The sequence below is a fragment of the Pipra filicauda genome, unplaced genomic scaffold (genome assembly GCF_003945595.2).
Source record: "Pipra filicauda isolate LSUMZ 115617 unplaced genomic scaffold, ASM394559v2 scaffold274_size1021923_pilon, whole genome shotgun sequence".
In the NCBI taxonomy this organism is placed as follows: Eukaryota; Metazoa; Chordata; class Aves; order Passeriformes; family Pipridae; genus Pipra; species Pipra filicauda.
The window spans coordinates 834,371-853,491 of NW_024104392.1; the positions used below are offsets into that span (position 1 = coordinate 834,371).

General features: G+C 46.6%; 2 protein-coding genes across 5 annotated transcripts in view; one reads left to right on the top strand and one right to left on the bottom strand.

Annotated features, from left to right (window-relative positions):
• The first annotated feature begins 1,185 nt into the window (after positions 1-1,185).
• On the top strand, positions 1,186-18,938 carry POF1B (POF1B actin binding protein). The gene is made up of 15 exons (XM_027737450.2): positions 1,186-1,518; positions 6,913-6,951; positions 7,373-7,483; positions 8,555-8,755; positions 9,991-10,121; positions 11,167-11,194; positions 12,042-12,116; positions 14,094-14,186; positions 14,879-14,992; positions 15,145-15,297; positions 15,381-15,491; positions 15,972-16,100; positions 16,379-16,452; positions 16,777-16,891; positions 17,925-18,938. The coding sequence occupies exons 1-15, from the start codon at positions 1,186-1,188 to the stop codon at positions 17,928-17,930; spliced, it is 1,713 nt and encodes a 570-aa protein (XP_027593251.1). The 3' UTR covers positions 17,931-18,938.
• ZNF711 (zinc finger protein 711) overlaps positions 13,075-19,121 on the bottom strand; it is a 29,522-nt gene continuing 23,475 nt past the window's right edge. For all 4 annotated transcript variants that reach the window (XM_027737449.2, XM_039382584.1, XM_039382583.1 and 1 more), the window contains 2 exons: positions 18,064-18,151; positions 13,075-14,386 (listed from right to left, as the gene is read on the bottom strand). The gene's annotated coding sequence lies outside the window, so the exon portion shown is untranslated. The remainder of the gene's footprint in view (positions 14,387-18,063; positions 18,152-19,121) is intronic.

Sequence of the window (19,121 nt, forward strand, 5' to 3'; positions counted from 1 at the left end):
TCACCTCAAAGGAGTTTTGCCCTAACATGGTCCTACAGAAATGATTTTTTGTTCTGTGTGACTGTACTGTGTGACCTTACAGCACAGTAAGCATGCAGGGGAAACAAACTGACAAAATAAAGAATCTTAAGGTTTATTATTAAGGATAATATTTATTACACAAGATTGTACAATTATGTGATTGCTACATTACCTTGCAGAACAAAGTTTTGTTCTCAGTTAGGGCTTGCCTGACGCTGCCAAAGGAACCCAAACCAAAATATGCTGGATTGAGAAACTGAGTTCACATTTTCTCTGCACAGTGAGATTTTGAATAAGTAACCCAAGTCATCCTTTCTAGATAAGTGCCATGTTGTATTCCATCTGTAATGACAAGGGACTTCTGACAAGGGCCTGGAGTGACAGGACAGAGAGAATGGCTTCCCACTGCCAGAGGGTTAGATGGATATTGGGAAGAAATTCCTCTCTGTGAGGGTGGGGAGGCCCTGGCACAGGTTACCCAGAGAGGCTGTGGCTGCCCCATCCTTGGAAGTGTCCAAGGCCAGGTTGGACTGGGTTTGTAGAAACCTGGGCTAGTGGAAGGTGTCCCTGCCCATGGCAGGGGGTGGGCTTTAAGGTCCCTCCCAACCCAGACCATTCTGTGATTCTGTGATCAGTACTGTTCCTGAAGGTGGCCTGTGCTCTCCATGCAGTTGCAGGGATGCATTTAGAGAACATTCTCCTTTCCCAGGCAGAGTTTGCTGCACGGGGGCCAAGGCGGCGGCTCCTGCAGATGTGAAGGGCTCTGTGGGGAAGTTCTTCACCTCCTGTGAAAAGTATTTAAGTCATTTAACTCAGTAGCAGACAACTACGAATTTACACTCCCTCCACGCACGCTGTAAACAGATAATAACAAAGGGCTTCACTGAATGCAGTAGTGCTTTATTTTTCTCTAATTTTTGCATTAGAGGTGCTGTTGCCAGAAGCTCGGGACCGTGGCCGGTATCGGGGGGCAGGTGACTGTGCTGCAGCCGCAGCCCGGGACCCGCGGTGGCCCCGCTCCGGTGCCGTGTCCCGTGTGCCGTGTCCCGCCCGCGGAGGGGGAGCGGCCGGGGCTCCCCGCCCCAGGTGCGGCCCGCCCAAGGCGCGGCTCGGCAGGTACTAATCGCGTCCCGCCGCCCCGCCGCAGTCGCTGCCGCCGCCGGGATGTTCGCGGGGCAGCAGCAGCAGCCGCAGCCGCCCGCGCTGCCCCCGCACCTCCCGCAGCCGCACCAGCAGCAGCACCACTACTACCGGCGGCAGCAGCACTACAGCACCCTGCCCGCCCGCCGGGCCTGCCCGGAGCCGCCGCCCTGCCCCGAGCCCCCGCCGTGCCCGGAGCCGCCGCGGCCGCTGCCCTGCCTGGACCAGCCCCTGGACGGGGCCGTGGTGTATGACCGGGTGCGCACCTACGGCCCGGGCTGCCGCCGGCTCAGCGCATCCTGCTCCTCCCGGGCCGCCTCGCCGCTGGACTGCGGCCACGGCTGCGACCCGCCGCAGGTACGGGCACTACCCTGCTCCCGCAGCCGGTACGGGCACTACCCTGCTCCCGCAGCCGGTACGGGCACTACCCTGCTCCCGCAGCCGGTACGGGCACTACCCTGCTCCCGCAGCCCGGGGCACCGCTCCCGCAGCCCGGGGCACCGCTCCCGCAGCCGGGGCATTTCTCCTGCACCCCGGGCACTGCTCCCGCAGCCCGGGACACCGCTCCCGGCACTGCTCCCGCAAGCCGGATCTGCTCCCTGCCCGGCCTCGGGCGCTGCTCCCGGTCACGCCCGGGATGAGCCGTTCCCGGGCTGCGGGTCCGCCCGGCGCGGCGGAGGGTCGGGTCGGGCCGGGCTCCCCGCGGGGGTGGTTCGGGTCCAGCCCCTCACAGCCCCGCGGGTTTCCCTGTGGAAAATCCGCTTGAGCCGCTCCCCGCCGTCCCAAGAGCCCCCCGTGCAGAGACCCCGTCGCCGCTGGGCGATGCCCCGTGTCCGCCCCGCAGCTCCGTCACCCCTTTTGCCCCAGGACACCGCTTGTGCCCGTTTCTCCCGTGGAACAGCAGCGATCCCGGCGGAGCCGCCGCGGGCGCTGCTCCCTTCCCACGCCGGGATGTCCCCAGCGCTGCTCTGCTGACTCGGTGCTGCCCACGTAAATACAGCATAAACCTGTGTGCTTGTCAGTTCTCTTTGAATCGATGATGCTAACGAGGTCCGCACCGAGGTGCTGGAGTTCAGCTTGGAATGCCCTCACAATGCAGTTCAGCAGGTTTGCTCTGTGTGTGTGTTCAGGACTTGGTTTGAAGGTATCGATGGAATTTAATGTAGTTTTGACACATGTAATTGGTGTCTGAAAACTAGAAGCCAACAGTTTAAGAACAGATTTAACTACAAAAACAGAAAAGGAGACCAGAATTTATTCTCAAACCATTTTTTCCTCATACATCAGTCTGTCATTAACATTAATAGGATTGCTCTGCTATACTCATGAGGCAAAGTACAGTTGTTTCAAGATGAACTCCTACTGAATTTTCTTCTCTGTGATATAAAATATTTAACTGTCAAAAAGAATCGGGATTAAGACCGATACAAGATCTGATTTCCTTTCAAAGTAGTGTTTGCACAGTTTCAGGCTGCCTTCCTCTCTAGGATGGCTCAAGGACAAGAGGAAATGGCAGCAGGTTTTGTCAGGGGAGGTTCAGATTGAATATTAGGAAAAAATTCTCTGTGGAAAGGATGGTCAAACATTGGAACAGGCTGCCCAGTGGAATGGTGGAGTCACCATCCCTGGAAGTGTTTAAAAAACATGTAGATGTGGCATTTGAGGACGTGGGTTAGTGGTGGCCTTGGCAGTGCTGTGGGAATGGCTGGACTTGATGATTTTAGTGCGTTTTCCCAACCTGAATGAGTGTCTAATTGTAATATTTTTATCTGACTTGCTTATGGCAGAGCCATTCCTGCTGTTTCCAAGCTGTTAATCCCTCTTTTGCAAGATGTAGGGCAGGAGTGTAAACACTGCCTCTCACCTCCCAGATAAGTGATCTGCTCACCTAGGCAGGATGATAGTCTGAATTGCAGTCAATTAATTAAATATTCATTGGAGTAAACACTGCAGTCCCAGGCTTCCTCTGCCTAGATAAGTGTGAGCAGTGATTACAGACTCAAATGCTGTCGCTGCCCTATGAAGGATGTTTAATTTTCAACATCTCTTTTAGTCACTGAATCCATTAAGTCCTGCTGATGAAAACTAATTTCTTGCTGAAGTGTTTTGCTGGACGAGACTTTAAAGACAAGAGGGTGTAGCTCAGTCAGGCTCTGTGTGGGTTGCAGTTTCAGCGGCGGAGAGGGAAGGTGCCTAATACAGATTATTAGGAAGTTAATAAAGAAGAAAACAGTAACTAACAGGGAAGTCACACACTTGGTGCTGAATGGGAGTTGGCAGAGAGAAGCCCTGGGAGGGGTGTAGGACATTCCCAAGAGCTGGTTCAGTTGCCCTTTGAGCTGATTGTGAAGTGAATAATGGAACGATACCAAACTCACATCCGTGTTTTAATGGAACACGAGCGTTTTTGGTCAGTGGCAGCCCAGAGCTGTAGTTAAAGCTTTGTACTGCTGGTAAAGCAAAGAGCTCTTGGAGCAATATTTAATTTGCTCCTGCAGACCTTGTGTGGATTAATAATAAATGTCTGTGTCCCTGTAGACACCGCCCTGGTGTTTAGTCACGTGGTTGGTGTGTGTTCCTGTGTTCATGTATGTTTGCAGGGAGAATGAGGGAGGGAGAATTTGAATTTGAAAATTGGTGTGTGCACAGAGCACAAGTGTGGGCATTTTTGGGGGTTCAGGATTCAGGTTTGGTTTTGCTTTTTGGTGTAACTTTGTAGAGGCCAAATGCTGCTCCCAGTCATGGCAGGCTTCATCTGGTTTAATTCACAGGAAATTTTGCTCTGCTTGATCGAAGTGAAGAATGTTGTTTAGAGTAATTTCTGTTCCAGTATGGCTTATATGTATGAACCCCTTCACCATGGTCATGAAAAGGCATACGCAAGTTGTTTGCTGTTAGTGCAGAGGGCAAAACCCTGCCAGGCTTTGTAGGGGTTGTCTGTCTGTGTGAGAAATTCTGTCTTTCCACAGCTGGGCTCAGTTCTGTGACGTGCAAAAGGCTCTCGTGAAAGTGGTGTAACATTAACCAGCTTTAGGGTTGGTCTGTGTTGTAACAGCCTTCAAACACAGCCTGCCATTTCCCCATTTCACCTGCCAAATGGAACTCATAAATCCTGGTTAGATGACTGGATTGCTCGTAATTAGCAAGACAATGTGCTATGGATAAAGGGTCTTAACAGAGGTGGAATTCTCACTTTCATCGCTGGGTTGGCTGAAGTGAAGGTAAACCTGTTGAAATAAAAGTGAATTTACTGATTGCTTCTGCACAACATTGCACACACAAAGTGGATGAATCTATCAATATATTTTTTTTAAAATTTAAAAATTTTAAAGACTAGCAAAAATATTTATGAAAGTGTGTTACCTTTAGAAATTATCCTTATAAATCTGGTGGCAGGGGGTTGGAACCGGATGATCTTTACGGTCCCTTCCAACTGAAACCATTCTGTGACTCCATAAAATAGACCCAAATTGGCTGGTCAGGCTGTTAAAAATTCCAAATCCAGTCGTGCCACTGAAATACACAACGGCACTGAGCTCTCCCCTTTGGAATGCCACCTTCCCCTTCCTTCTCAGTGTTTCTCCCAGTGTAGAAAATACTGCATCTCCAAAGCATTGCTGGAAATGAGAGAGTAGCCACAGCTGTGGCCCTTGGGAATGATGGAAAATGAAGTAGCAGCTCCAGAGGCCTTGGAGGTGGCAGCTGGTTGTGCAGAGCGAGGAGCCATGTGTGGGGCAGTCCAGGCTGGCACAGACACAGGGTCCCCTCCCAGCCTGTGCCAGCCCAGCCTGCTCGGCAGGAACGGGAGGAAGGGCAGGCAAATCCGTGTTTGTAAAGCAGTGAGGGAAGTGTATCTGCATCAAAGTTCTCTGGAAATGAAAGAGTTTGGGTATCTCAAAAATAAGCATAATTCTATCCAAGCAAAACATTCTTAGGTTCCATATATTATTGCACGTAGGACTAGAGTGTCCTTGTGAATATTATAAGGGCCTATTTAAACTTAAAATGCTCCAGTCTTCTCCATTCTGGATGTGTTCCTCTGGGAGCACACAGGCAACAAGGTAAAATAACTTCCCTTGTTACCCTCCCTAAACCAGTGAGAGTTATGTATCCCACAGCCCTGTGGCAGCGTGGTTTACTCCAGGCAAGTTTGTCCAACCTCCCAGTGAATTCAAAAAGTGTTTTTTGTGTCACACACAATGGTTATCTGGTTCATGTGCTGTTCTGTCAGCGCTGAGTGAAACAATCCCTGCTCTCCCACGGCACTCGAGTGTCACAGCTCCGAGTGCTCCGGGATGGATGGAGCCAGTGACAGGCACTGGGATCTGGGCTGTGCCTGCTCTGAAACTGGGCTGGAGGAAGGACCAGTGGGCGTTCATTTGTTGAGTATTTTACTTTTCAGTTCAAATTCTGCAGGTGTCAGTGGTGCAGGACTGGGCTGTGAGTTCTAGAGCTCTGTGTCGTGTCCTGGTACAGTCCGTGGGTTCCCTTCCGTGTCAGACCTCCCTCTGGACAGTGTGGGAGGAGCACTGAGCAGCTTTCTAAGCTTCTGCAGCAGTTATTATTTTAAATTTTGTTTTAGTTTTTTAATTTTGAAATGTCTTAATTACTGCAATTGCTGCTAAAAGAGTTTCTTTTCTACTTCGGCTTCTCTTTCCTGGTGCTGTTATGATTCACTTTTGGGAGATTTGGAAAACTGCTCCAGGCTTCCTAAACTTATGCAACAGTTCACAGGAAAGCTGACCTACTTCAGAGCTGCTCTCACCCAGCTGACAATGTCTCCAAGACTGAACTGCAGCCACATAAACTTCCCCATGGGTTTGGGGAAGAAGTGATTTATTATGAAAATTGGAGGTTTGTGCTGTGAGGAAAAATAATCAGGGTGCTGTAAACTAATAAGTTGCCAAATCCTTAGATTGGATTAAGTGGGAATGTTGCTTGCTTGGATAAAGTATTGGTTGTGGAGACCTGAAGCAATGTGTGCAATTTGTTAGAGCTGGTAGTGGCCCACAGGATGGGGGATAATGTCTGCAATTGCTTCTGGACAGTGCTGGGGAAAAAGGGAAAAAATACGTTTGAAAAATGAACAAAGCTGCTGCCAGTTATGGATTCCTGTAATTTAAAAAGGCACTTCTCATTTTTCACTCAGGAATGGGCAGATGTTCCATGTGGGCACCATTTCCATAGCTGGCAGTCATGAAGTTGTGCCCTCTGGGTACGACCCAGTGGGGTTAGTGGGCAGCTCCTCTGCCCTTCTATTTCTGAATTTAGGCAAAATACAAAGTTTCTTCCCTCAGTGAAACAAAAGGTGTTGAAGATGCACCTCCATTTACACCAGCTGACCTTGGTATGTAAAATGAAAAATTGAAAGTGAAGGAGGGTGTCTGTGGAACAGGGAGAGGGAATCCATGGAGACCTCATCCAGTTTTGATTTGTAGCCTGTTCTGCTGCACTTAGAGAAAAGAAGGACTGATTCCATCACACCTGCTAGGAGGTGATTGAGAAAACCCAAACTAATAAAAAGGAGAATGATGGAATGGGTGTTGCTGTGCTGGGCTAATTTCTTTGGGGTGGGAGGGCCCTGGATTTAAAACATCTCCAGGTGATTGTGGCCCGTGGATCCCAATATATTTACAGCCAGTGACTGTATCCAGATTACTTTGAGAATCCCTGTGATCCTGAGATCTGCTAAAATGTTTTGGAGGCAGAAGTGCAGTAATACTGAACCTTTGCTTATTTTCCTCCTTGCAGGGCACTATTCGAAGGATCATTATTGAGAATCCTGATCAGGTAGGAAAGTGTTCAGTGCTGGAGTTCCCTCAGTTACCCTCATTCCATGAAGTGCCCAGCTGCATCCTGTAGGGATGATAAATACTTTGGGATCACACAGCTCACACCTCTGATGGTGACAGATGGAATTATTGGGAATTGAAAACACTGCAGAATGGCCAGTCAGGCTTCCACCCCTCAGCAGTGAAGTTTTATTAAGATTAATTACTAACTGTTCCACTATATTTGTTTCACATGGTCTCCATGGAAGCACAGCCACTTAGTTTCCAAATGGACATACACTCAAATGGACACATCCTAAAGGAATGTCTTACAATAGATGTGTCTTCAAATTACAAAAATCCCTTGTAGTTTTTTAGTCAAAATCACACTAATCCTGAATTTGCTGCTTGACAACATTTATGGATGTTTTTATTTACAGGTTTTACAGGAGCCATTATCCCCATTTCTCAGAGCGGGGACTTTCGGCCCTGGAAATAATGTCATCTATGAAAAGACAATAAGAAAATATGAGCTATTAAATCCCCTCCAAGTAAGTTGAGTGTTTATATTATCTATTTTAAAAAACAAATTGATATTTCTGGGTTGGTTTGGTTCTGTTTTTTGTTTGGTTTTGTTGGGAATAGCTGCCAACCTAAGAATTGCCTTGCTGTGATACAGAACACAATCTGAAAGTAAATGAAGCAATATTTATGGAGAGCAGAAACTGAAATGTTTGCTTTATAATTCCTAATAATTTATTCTTTCAGAATAACAAACTGCTGTTGTATCTCTGACACTGTCAGTCAATATCTGAATAGTGACTGAGAATTGGCTTCTTGCAGTAGCTCCACAACAGAACAACCAAGATAATTCTTTACAAAAAAGGCATTAATAAGACAAATTTATTTTTTTTTTACTCTTGAAAAAATGTATTTGGCAAAACTGTCTGGAATTTCATCTTAGAACTGCTGTTTTGTCAATAGCAAAAATACTACTCCTTTTTTATTGCTCTGAAACATTTCCCAATGGGAAAAGAATTGAAATTAAGGGTATTTCAGAATGGTTTATCTGGGTTTTTTTACTTTGTTATTTAAAACTGAAGTTTTTGTGCCACTCTGGATTTTAATAGGTGAATTAGGTGTAATACCCATTCTCTGAAGTGGAAAAGGGGAGTGAAGGGGGGAGGTAATTATAAATAATACCTTTTTTTCTTTCCACCGCTGGTGTGGAAAGAAAATAATAAAAAATTCTGGAGTCATATTTTTACTTCTGAGTTTTTTTACCCGGGGTATATCTAGATTTAAGTCAAATCAGGAGTGTAGTTTTGAAGAAAATTTCCACATGTGGTTAAATACACCATGGGAAAGGTGTCTCTCCTGTGCTTCTCACTTGCAGCCTCCAAAACGTGAGGGGCCGGTGAATTCCAACCCTGAAGTATGAAAGCGTGAGGCAAACTCATGCTCAGTTAGGGAAAAAAAAAAGGCAGTTTTATTGGGATTATTAAAATATCTGAACCCGCCATCAGCCTTCCCAGTCCCAAACACATTTCATTCATTTCGGTATCGAGCTCCCGGCTCCCAGGGCCGTGTCCAGCAGCTGAGAACACCCTTTTTGTTGGCAGGAGAAGCAGTTCCAGGTGTCCCAGCTGTGCCAGCCGGCGGAGCAGTGCCAGCCCTGCCCGGAGCCCGCCCCGGTCACCCACCAGTGCCAGCACACCCAGACCAGCAGCCCCAGCGACGTGTTCCCGGTGTTCCCAGTGCCGGGGAGCGATGACTGCCGGGGCCACACCGTCAGGAGGGTCCCCCTGCACTCCTGCGAGCCGGTGAGGGCCACGGGCTGAGGGTTCTGCTGCTCGTTTGGTTTGTGTGCAGAGGACAAAATGTGGGGGATGAAGGGGTTTGTGTGTCTGTGAGCCCCGGGTTGGGTTCAGACCCTTCACAGGTGATTCCTTACAAGTGCGTGGTGCTGAAACAGCAGAGTCCGGGGGTGTGTTGCAGGTAACTTTGTGTGCTCGTTGCAGACTGCTCTGGGACTGTCCAAGGCTCTCTCCTGTGCTGTTGGGGGGGAAAAAAGGCTGGTTTAGGTGTTGTATCCTATTTCTCGTTGGCATAGACCTGTGCTCAGGTGTCTTGAGCATCATTCCAAGGTCCTTTAACTGTGTAAAGTCTTGCTGATTTGTTTGGTTTTGTTTTCCTTTGTCTGGGAGCATTACCATTGACTGAGTCAGGTTTCCTCTGTCAGTCTGTACAACAAAGACTGAGGGATGCACAGCTTCTGCCCCTAGTTTTGGAGAAAAGACATGTTGTTCTATAACCTTGACAAGCATCAGTTCAGGATTTCTTTCCTCCTACACTGATCAACAGGGGCTTCAAATGTATTTCAATTTGATGCAGAAGTTTTTGACACAGATTCACTGGAAACACTAAATGAGCTTTCAGTTGTACCTGTACCCTGTTAGTGGAGCTGGGGAGGGAGTGCAGAGTCTTTCCTGAGCCCAGTCAGTGTTTGGGTGACAAGACAAACATCCTGGGGACCTTGGTGTCAGACCTGTGCAGAACCTTCATTGCCAGGCACTCCCATAGACCAGCTCGGGCACACTTGGCTTGGGCTGCCTCTGGAATTCTTTTGTTGTTCACACAGGAAAATATTTGGACTGTGCAGTGCAAACCCCACTGCTGCCCTGGGGGATCCTGCACCCGCCTGGTCCCATCTGGGTGCTGCCCACAGGTGTTTTATCCACCTCAGCTGTGGCAGCAGGTGTCTGACAGATTTCCTAGTTCCCAACACTTCCCATTTTAGCATCCTGATGATTACATTGCTGTGGAAGAGAGTACTTTGCCTACTTGTTGTTGTAAAGGAAGTCATTCATTTCTGTACAGTTTACTGAGAACCAGGAGACACAAAAGACTCGTTACCAAGGAAAAGCACAGCGTAAACAAATTGCAAATTAGTTCAAGCAAACAGGCCCAAATCCATCATACCTGTAGCATTCTCGTGCTCAGCTTTCACCCCAAAGAAGGGAGCTCCATTCTGACCTCCCTGCCTGTGTCCTGCCAGGTGAACTGCTCCCAGGAGAGCCCGGACCAGCTGGACTGTCGCTTCTTCGGGGAGCTCCTGGCTGAGCTGCACCGCAAGGGCAACGACCTGTACAGCTGTTTGCTGCAGCACGTGGAGAAGATTGGAGGCAGGTACTGGCATTGGATCTGTGCTGCCATTCCCATATCCCAGATATCTGTGCACTGCACAGCCGAGAGGACAGTGTTGGTTGAGAGTTGTGCTCTTTTTCTTTTTTTCTTCCCGGACAACTAGAATTGACTGCATGTTTTACACGTTCATAATTTGCAGAGTAACTGAGGACATAAAAATGCTGCAAGCCAAGGAAATGTATTGAATTTGATGCTTTTTCAAATTCATTAAGGAATTTGTATCCTGTGCCTGTTTGCACATTGAGCAAACAAGTACTTACAGCACACTCTGACTTATATTTAATGATGTGATTCTATTGCTGGGTTCTGAAGAAATGACCCAAGTATCCAAACTTCCTTTGTCCTGTTGCGCTGCTGTGTCATAAAAGACAGCCACCATGAGGAATAAAGCTCGGTCTCTACATGCAAATTAACATCAAGCACGTTTTCTGCAGAGCCCTGCAGACTGTCTGTGGGAAGAAATGCAGAGTCACAGTAACCAGGGCTCTGGGGCTCCGCAGCCTTCCCACCTGTCCCTCACAATCCCCTTCACTCCCAACCCCCTTCACTCTTCCCTCTCACTTCCAGTCTTAGTGCTTCCCAAAGCCACTGAAATAAGGAAAGTGGTCCTGTAGCAGGGAAAAGGGGAATTTAACCATCACAGAACCCCTGACGCTGCCAAGTAAACACTTTCAGCGTGTCAGTGGATTGCAGCAGAGTTGTGGGCAAACCATTACCCAGGCAATTAATGTAATTGGCTTAACTGCCCATAATTGAGGTAACTGCCCAAAGAAATGGGGATAGTCAGCTTGTGTCAGCTGTGCTGCTGTTGGTACTCCAGGCTCCTCAGGAATTTCCCCATGGAGTGGTGTTTGACAGGTGACGTTGCCTGGCACCTCAGAGGGAAGGAAACAGCTCTTCAGCTGATGAAGACCCTTCCCTGCTCAGTGTTTTATAGACAGGCTTTCAGCGTTGAATGTGGGGGTGAATTCTTAAAGTTCTCAAGCAGCTTTTTGTTAATGGATCCTTTGAATTTTGTGTTTTACAGGAACCATGACATCGAGTTTACATCTCAGGTGAGCACAGGCTGTCCCCTGATGTCAGTGCTGATACCAGTGAGGGGGGGCTGCAAGGGAATTAAGCCAAGCTCAAGCCACTTCACATAAAGGAGGCTGGTCTTTGTTAGTGAATGATTCCTGCTTGGCATTAATATTCAAAGCCTGACACCTACTGCCAGGTAGGTATTTGCAAATGTGATAATGCTGAAAGGAAACTTCAATAATTTGCATTATTCCAGTACGAGAGTCAAATTTTAGAAGTCTTCCCTGCAGTGTCAATAATGGTTTCAGTGGAAAACAACTTGCACAGGTACCTGTATTCCACGGTGTGCTTTTGAAAAGGATCCTTCACTCTCTTGCCAGTAAAGCTGCTGCTGAGCAGCACGAGCTGCACCTTTAAAGGCATTGTGTGTGTGGCAGAAAACTTGTCCAGGGTTCAACTGCAGACAGCAAATGCCATTGAATAGCTGGCACAACCTCCTGTTGGTCATCTCGTGTTCAGTGAGTCTGTCCACTGGTCAGAAACATGAGATTTGACCCCACCATAAACTGCTGGGAGTTGCTGTAGCATCAGCTGTTTTTTCTTGGGAGAGGATTGGTTTGAATACTGTTTTTAAAATAAATGTGAAACTTGAGGATTTGAATATATGATTCGTGTACCACTTCATCTCACTTTGTATATGCCCCAAATATAAAAGGCTGGAATTTTTTTTAAATATTCTTTAATCTATTTTCATTCTTATTTGCCTTGTTCTAAACATGTTTTTCATAGTAGGGCTGTGTAATTAATGAAGAAACCACATTACTATCTACCAGGCAAAATTCTTAATCAAGATGTCTCCCCTTTCTTCCCTTCTTTGCTTAGACTGAAGATATTGAAGAATTAATTCCCAAAGGACTGTCTGAGGCAACAAAGCAGCAGATTCGTTATCTCCTCCAGGTATGGGAGTGTGGAAGCCAACAGGAACTTGAAACAGCAGTTGGCTTACTCACAGCAGGGACTTTGTACATAACATACTTAAGAGTTCACTCTGTATTCCCCTCATTCCATTTTTCTGGTGTGCAGGGGATGGAATGGTCCAGGTGGCCATGAGGGAAGTGTGGCAGCTGGACCTACAGTCCCATTTTTTAAACTGAACTTTACTGGTGCTTTCCTGCAGTTTCACTGGAAACTGTCTTGGCTTTTGATCACCGACAACAGAACTGAGACCTTTCATCTTTCTGTCTGTGTTGTGTATTAATACTTTGCTTTAAAAGCCAAAAACAAACAGTAGGCGCTGCAAACACATGGCAGAAAGTATTGCAGTGCTGGGAAACAATTAAATGCCAGCCAGGAGCAGAGCCTGCGTCCCAACTGCTCACAGCCCAACCCCATGGCTGGGGAGGGAGCTAAAGAACCAGATCAGGAGGACAAAAACCTTTACAAATGGAACCACAGCAGGAATGGGGCTGTTTGTTACCCAGTGCCACAAGCACAGCTCAGCACTTAGTGCTGCATTTGCCAGGCAGGAATGTTGGAATAGGATCCAGAACAACCTGCACTGCTCTGCAGGTGTGTCCTGAGCCAGGCTCCCTGAGGTGGGGGTAGTGTGATCCTACTTGGGAGCTGCACCTTGGAGTTGCTTCCTGTTAAAAAAATATCCATTGAAATGAAGTTGTGAACAAGCAACCTGGTCTGAGCTCAGAGCTTGTCTTGCTTTAAGCAGGAGGCTGGGACAAGATGAGCTCCCAAATCCCTTCCAACTTCTCTTAGAAGGAAGATGGACATCGACACCCAAGTAATTGCTGAGTGGGGTTTTACTTAAGTTTTATAGTCTAAATTCAAATATTTTGACTTAATTCCTTCTTTTAAACTGCTCTATAGTGTATTTAACAATAAACCCAACAAAAACCAGAAGTCAAAACTGAAATTCCGCTTTAATTAAAAAACAAAGAGGTGAGTGACACCAGAAATGTGATTTTTGAAGCCTCAGTTACACAATGGCACCAGTGGGGATAAAAAAATCACACAAGGGCCAATCCCCACATGGATGGAACTGTGAGCACATCCTTCAGCTGGGATGAGCAACAAATCAAGGGAACAGACAGGAAGGTTCACTTTTGTCCAGGCAGTAAAAAACACAGCTTTTGCACAGAATATTCAGCCCTTCCAGGTGAGTCACAACTTAAGGATTTACTCGTGTGTCCTTTCAAAGTCTCTATTTCTTCTTTAAAATACCAGAAACGTATCATGAAATGCAACAACTTGTGTTTTCACCTGAATCAATAGACAGCTGTTACAGGCATTAAAATTAACATTCCAAAGGAGAACAGTGCTTGGCTGTGATGCACTTCTGCCTTTTTCTTTCATCCAGGTGACTCCTTTCATCTTTGGGATCTTTCTCCTTTTAATGGGAGGAGTTGGTTGTATGAACTTTTTTAATTTAAATTTTTGAAAATGTTAATTAAATTCCCTCACCCTTGAGCCCAAAGCCTTGCCAGATCTCAAACATGACTCATTCCATGGCTTCTCAGGCAGGGCAGTAATTTTTTTAAATCAGTGTAAGCATAAAGCTTTGAATGCTCAAACAATGATCGTGCAATATTAGCACGTTCATTTTCCCCTTTATTGGTATACAAAGGCAGTTCCTTACTCTCTTGTTCCTTCCATTTTAGAATGTTGTCCTGTGTTGCAAGGCAGCAATTTAAAACTATGGCATTTGCAGGACAAAGTGCATGAAAATGTGTTTCTCGTAGAAATTGTGGGCACTTCAAAGGATGTGCAGTAGTTTAAAACTGATTTTCAGCTGTACAGCAGTTTCTGTTCTACCTCTTGTCAAGCATATTGTAGACAGAGCTAATGAATCCCAATTATCCATTTCATTTTGTAAACAGAGCTAATTAATCCCAATTATCCATTTCATTCTTTCCCTCCTAGATGAGAGCCACGTCGGATAAATCCCTGAGACTTGTGCTTTCCACTTTCAAGAATCTCCGGGAGGAGCTGTGCCATTTGCAGGATGACCTGGGGGTGAGCAGGTTCCTCCCTTCCCAGGGCTCACCCACCTGTTTTCCCTGGCAGCAGGAGTCCAACATTGACATTCCAGTGCTGGATCCAGGTTGGGGCTACTCTGTTCACACGGCAGAGGAGGTTGGATGGTGCTGGTGGCTTTGGCAGCTCCAGAGGTTCTCTGGGTACAGCATCCCAGTCTGGAAGCTGGAGCTCTGTGGCTGTGGATACAAAGAACTGTTAGGGAAGCAGAAATGTTTCCCACACCAGCCCAAGTGCTTGGTACCACTGGGAATGTCACAGCATTCTCCTGTAAAATGCAAAGTTTAGGGAGAGGGTGTTTTAACTGTCATCTTTAACAGAGAACAAGGAGGTCTTAGTTTTTGGTTGATTGTTTTTTTTTTTCTTTGTTTTGTTTTTCTTTTTTTTTCTTTTTTTGTTGGGATTTTTGTTTGTTTATTTTCAGGCTTTTGTTTGGGTTTTTTTTGTTTGTTTGGGGGTTTGCTTGTTTGTTTTTGTTGGCTTCTGTTTAAATTCTTTCTGGGGCAGACTGGAAGAGCAGTGTCCAGGATCCCACAAAGCCACAGACACTGCAGTGTGTCCTATGTTGACTATTTTCTCAGTTCTAGAACACCCCCTCAGTGTGTTGCACTTCATGGGAAGAGTTTACTGAAAAACTGGAGCTGTTGACTTTGAACACTTTTGTCCCACAGAAGCTGGAAACCGACAATGTCTTGCTGAAGAAGGATTTGGCTTTTAAGGATTCTCAAGTAAAAGAATATGAAACCATGTTGGCTTCTCTAAGGGAGAACAATCGTCAGCAGCAGGTAAATCCAAATGTAATTCAGATTTCAGTGTAATTCCAGTCAGCCAAAAACTGGGCAGTTTGCTGACTTTTGGGTGTTCTCTGCTGCCTGGTGTGTGTGGTGCTGTTACTGCCTTGAGGAGCTCGTGCCCTCATTCCCTGTGTGTTTTCCAGCAAGGGCTGAGGGACAGCACTGCCAAGTGCCGCTCTCTGGAGGAGCAGCTGCTGTCGCTGCGGCTCAGCGAGGGCGACAAGGACTGTCAGCTGAAGGAGCTGGAGTACGGCAAGAGGGCCCTGGAGCAGGAGATCCAGAGCCTCAAGCTGCAGGTAACACTCACCTGCTCTGGGGGCAGTAGCTGGTACTCACAGACAGATTAAAGTATGCAAATAAAACTACTTATTTCCTGCAGAGCTGCTCCAGCCCCACACTCCAGACCACCACAGATGAGCTCTCCAGCCGATACGTGGAGATGATCAATAACCTGAGGGAGGACAAGGACCGGGAGATCCGCAGCCTCAGGGTGAGTGGTTCCACCTGGCACGTGTGTGGGAGCAGGAAAAGAGCTGCTCTTGTCCTTAACAACAAGAATGAGCTACCACAGGTACCTTTTGGGTATCTTTTGGTTCTGCAGTTACTTTATTCATAGACACTAATGATGGCTCAGAAACCCTTCTATAGAACATAAAACTGTGATTAAAAAAAATCCCCAACATTCGTTAGATGTAGAAATTAGGGATCAGTCCAATTAGCAGGCTTTCCTAAAGGGTTATCTTGTGCATCCTGATAAGGTAAAAAATTAGTCAAAAGACTGAGTTATTAAACTATTAAACTGATACTGGGTTGAATTCAGTCCAATCAGCACTTTCTGAATTTACTGTGCTGCTCAACTTTCTGAGTTGGAAATCACTGGGTCTTACTGTTCATGCTGGTAATGAAAAAATACACCCTTCCTGCCTGGAGCACACGCTCCTGACTGCTCTGCTCCCTGCCTGTTTTGCAGTCCCAGTTATGCCAGTTCCAGCAGGACATCTCCAGGAGGGAGGGGAGCAACAGTGACTTGCAAATGAGGCTGCACGAACTGACATCAATGCTGGAGGACAAAGAGGCTTTTATTAAACAACAGCAAGAGGTAAAATAATACAAGTCGTTTCTCTTTTAAGAGGTTGTGTATTAAAACCTCCATGTCCTGTGTAGGTGGAAGCTCACTGGGTAGTCACTTGTCCTCTCCTGGCTCAGGAATCGGGGTTAGGATTTGTTCTAACTGAATCCTCTGCCAGCCTTCTGGAAGGACAGACTTTTCAGACTGTTCTCTGGGAGGAATTTCTGCAAATATTTTGTAGCAACTTTATTGAACTGATGCTTCAGAAAACATTATTTCCTGTGAATGTTTTCTGTTGGTTTTCTCAGGAGCTCTTCAGACTGAAGCACGAGAAGTTATCGGGCAGTCAGTCCCCTGGAGTGACAGCCATCATCACTAAAAAGTAACGTGGTTTATTCACTTTCCTTAAAAATACATCCTTTGGGTTCTCTCTCTCCTCTCTGCTAATCAAGCTGTTCCTGCAAATGTCTTAATCCTGCCCGTTCAACCTAAAGGGGAAAAAGACAAGAGAGGTTTTCCTGTACAGAGAGGGTTCAGCACTGGGAGGGGGGTCCAATGTGTCACAGTGACACTGAAATGTCTCTGCTGGCTTTGTGCAGCTCTTTGGGGATTAGAGACTGGCAGGGCTGTGGGGCAAGGTCACAGTTAGGGATTTGGACACAGGGCTGCAGATCTCACTCTACAAGTTGGCAATTCTCTTTCACAGGTACAGGAATCAATATCCTATTCTGGGCCTCCTGTCTGATGACTACAAGGTCACATCACCTGTCAATAAATCCCAAACTATTGTCATTGAGAGGACTGGGGAGATATGGAAACACGTAAGTTTACCTGGAGAGGGGCTGTTCCCTCCCAGCAATCCCCAAGTGTTCAGTTTAACTCCAAAGCAAGTATTGGCCAAACTGGCAGCTGAGAGAGGCTCTCATGGTAATTTAACTCCGCAAAAAGCAAAGTGACTGATTACAGTCAAGGAACTGTCCCGGCTCTTGCAAGCTGCAGTAATTGGTGGGTGGGGTACAAATAAAACCTTTTGTTGTTTTCTCTGGCATGCAATTACCTTGAACAAAAGCAGCAGCATTGCTCTAACACCAGTCCCGAGGGTGTTGCTGTACTGGGCAGGTGGGAGGGATGTGTCCCTGCTGTGCTCTCTGGTGAGGAGGGTTTTGGGTGGGCAGTGCTCCTTTGAATCAGCAGCATTAATGACTCCAAGCTATTACTAAAACATACTAAACACCACATCCCTGAAACTCAGCTTAAGCCAGGGCAGTGGCTAACCCAGGAATGCAGAAAAGTGGTGACACTTTAAGCAGTGATTCAGAGTGCAAATAGAAAATAGGGCTGCAGAAGCTATTTCTGTTACAGGGCACAGGCTCGTGGTGCTGAGTCTGCTTACACCAGACTCAAAATAAAGTCCAAGGCTGGAGAAATGTCAAGGTGCTGGTCTCCAACCAGGTGTTCTGGTGCCTGCAGGTGCAATGACACAGCAGCACGTGGACATGGGGGTTAACAGCGTGGTTTGGGGGGATACAGCCAAGAGACAGTCAAAGGGTAACACACCTGGTGTATGTTACCTGCAGTGGGATTAAGTAAGTAAAAGGCAGAGGTCATTGGCAAACAGCAGAGTTTTATTACTGATGCCTAAAACTCACCAAGTTGCACTGCAACCTAGTGAAATGTCAAGCAATTAAACATTAATAAAAAAGTTAAAAAATAAAGTGTGGTACAGAAGAAGGGCTCACTGGTTCCCTCAGACACTCAGGCTGCTGGAGAAAACAACTAAGATGCTTTATAACAGGTAGTTTTGTTTTAAAACAGAACTAAGTTTGTTTCTAACTAGCTGCTTGTTTCTTTCAGGACTGAAAGAAACCTCTGGGCCATCAGAGCTGTTTGAAGGAGTTCACAGCCACTCCACCTGCTTTACTTTCTGCTACTCTGCACCCAGAAAAGGTTCAGTCTGCCAGTGAGGAGGGCTGGGAACACACTGAGGACTCACTTTTCCCTCAGAAGAGCAGGATGCCATCCCTCTGTGGACTTCAGCTTTTCTTGACTAACTCCTGTTCTTCAGCCAGTCCTGAAGTGATCTAAGAGACAGAAGGAAGACACCTGAAACCTTTTCCTCTTTGTCCTGGTAGCCATATTCCTCTGTCCTGTCTCCTCATGCTGAGAGTGGGAATGGCACCCATGTCAGTCCCACACATCATGGGGCTGCTTCCAGTGCAGTCTCAGGCTGCCATCTGGAGATGATAAAATCCCCAGAAACCACCTTCACAGGGAACTTCAAAAATACCTCACTGAAAACTGCTTACCTTCACCTGCCTCTGTGTGGGAAGCTCAGACACAAAGGACAATTACTTAACTTACAGCAACCACACAACTCCTCAAACCCAGCTTCTGAACTGGGAAATGCCAGCAGGATCCAGTTCAGTGAATGGTTGGGCAAAGGGTCATTTTAGAGAATGTTTCTGACCTCAGAGGTGATGTATGTTCAACCCCAAACCAGCTGTAAGTATTTATTTGCTGTGCTTGAAATTTTCAAGAACTTGGTATATTTTTATATAGAAGAACTTTGTATGAAAATAGCTCATGGACTAAATTTCCTCATCAGATCAACCTGCCTTTAACAATTTCTGCTCCTTCCAGGCCCACAGAAATTCATTCAAAATAATTCAGTATTCATGAGTAAGTTGTTGTCTGAGCAACACAGCACAGAGAATCACAGGGCAAAGTTTAAACCAAAGGTGCTTTTTATAGTGGGGTTCTTGCTTTGCTTTACTTCTGCAGCCATTTCTGTTCACAAATAATATATAGCACAGGCAATGCTGGAGGATACGTGTAACCATGAAATAAACCCAAGTGTAACTTTCTGAATCACGTCTGTCTGTCCTGGAAACAGCTGGAGTGGGGAGTGAGGTGGTGCCCTGTTCCTCCATGTGAATCTTGACAAGTGAAGGACCAGTGCTGGGTCCCTCTCCTGGCCCCTGATCCCAGGCCTCCCCAGAGGTGATGTTGGATGTCCAGCTGTGCTCATGCTTTTCAGAACTGGAGAAAGAG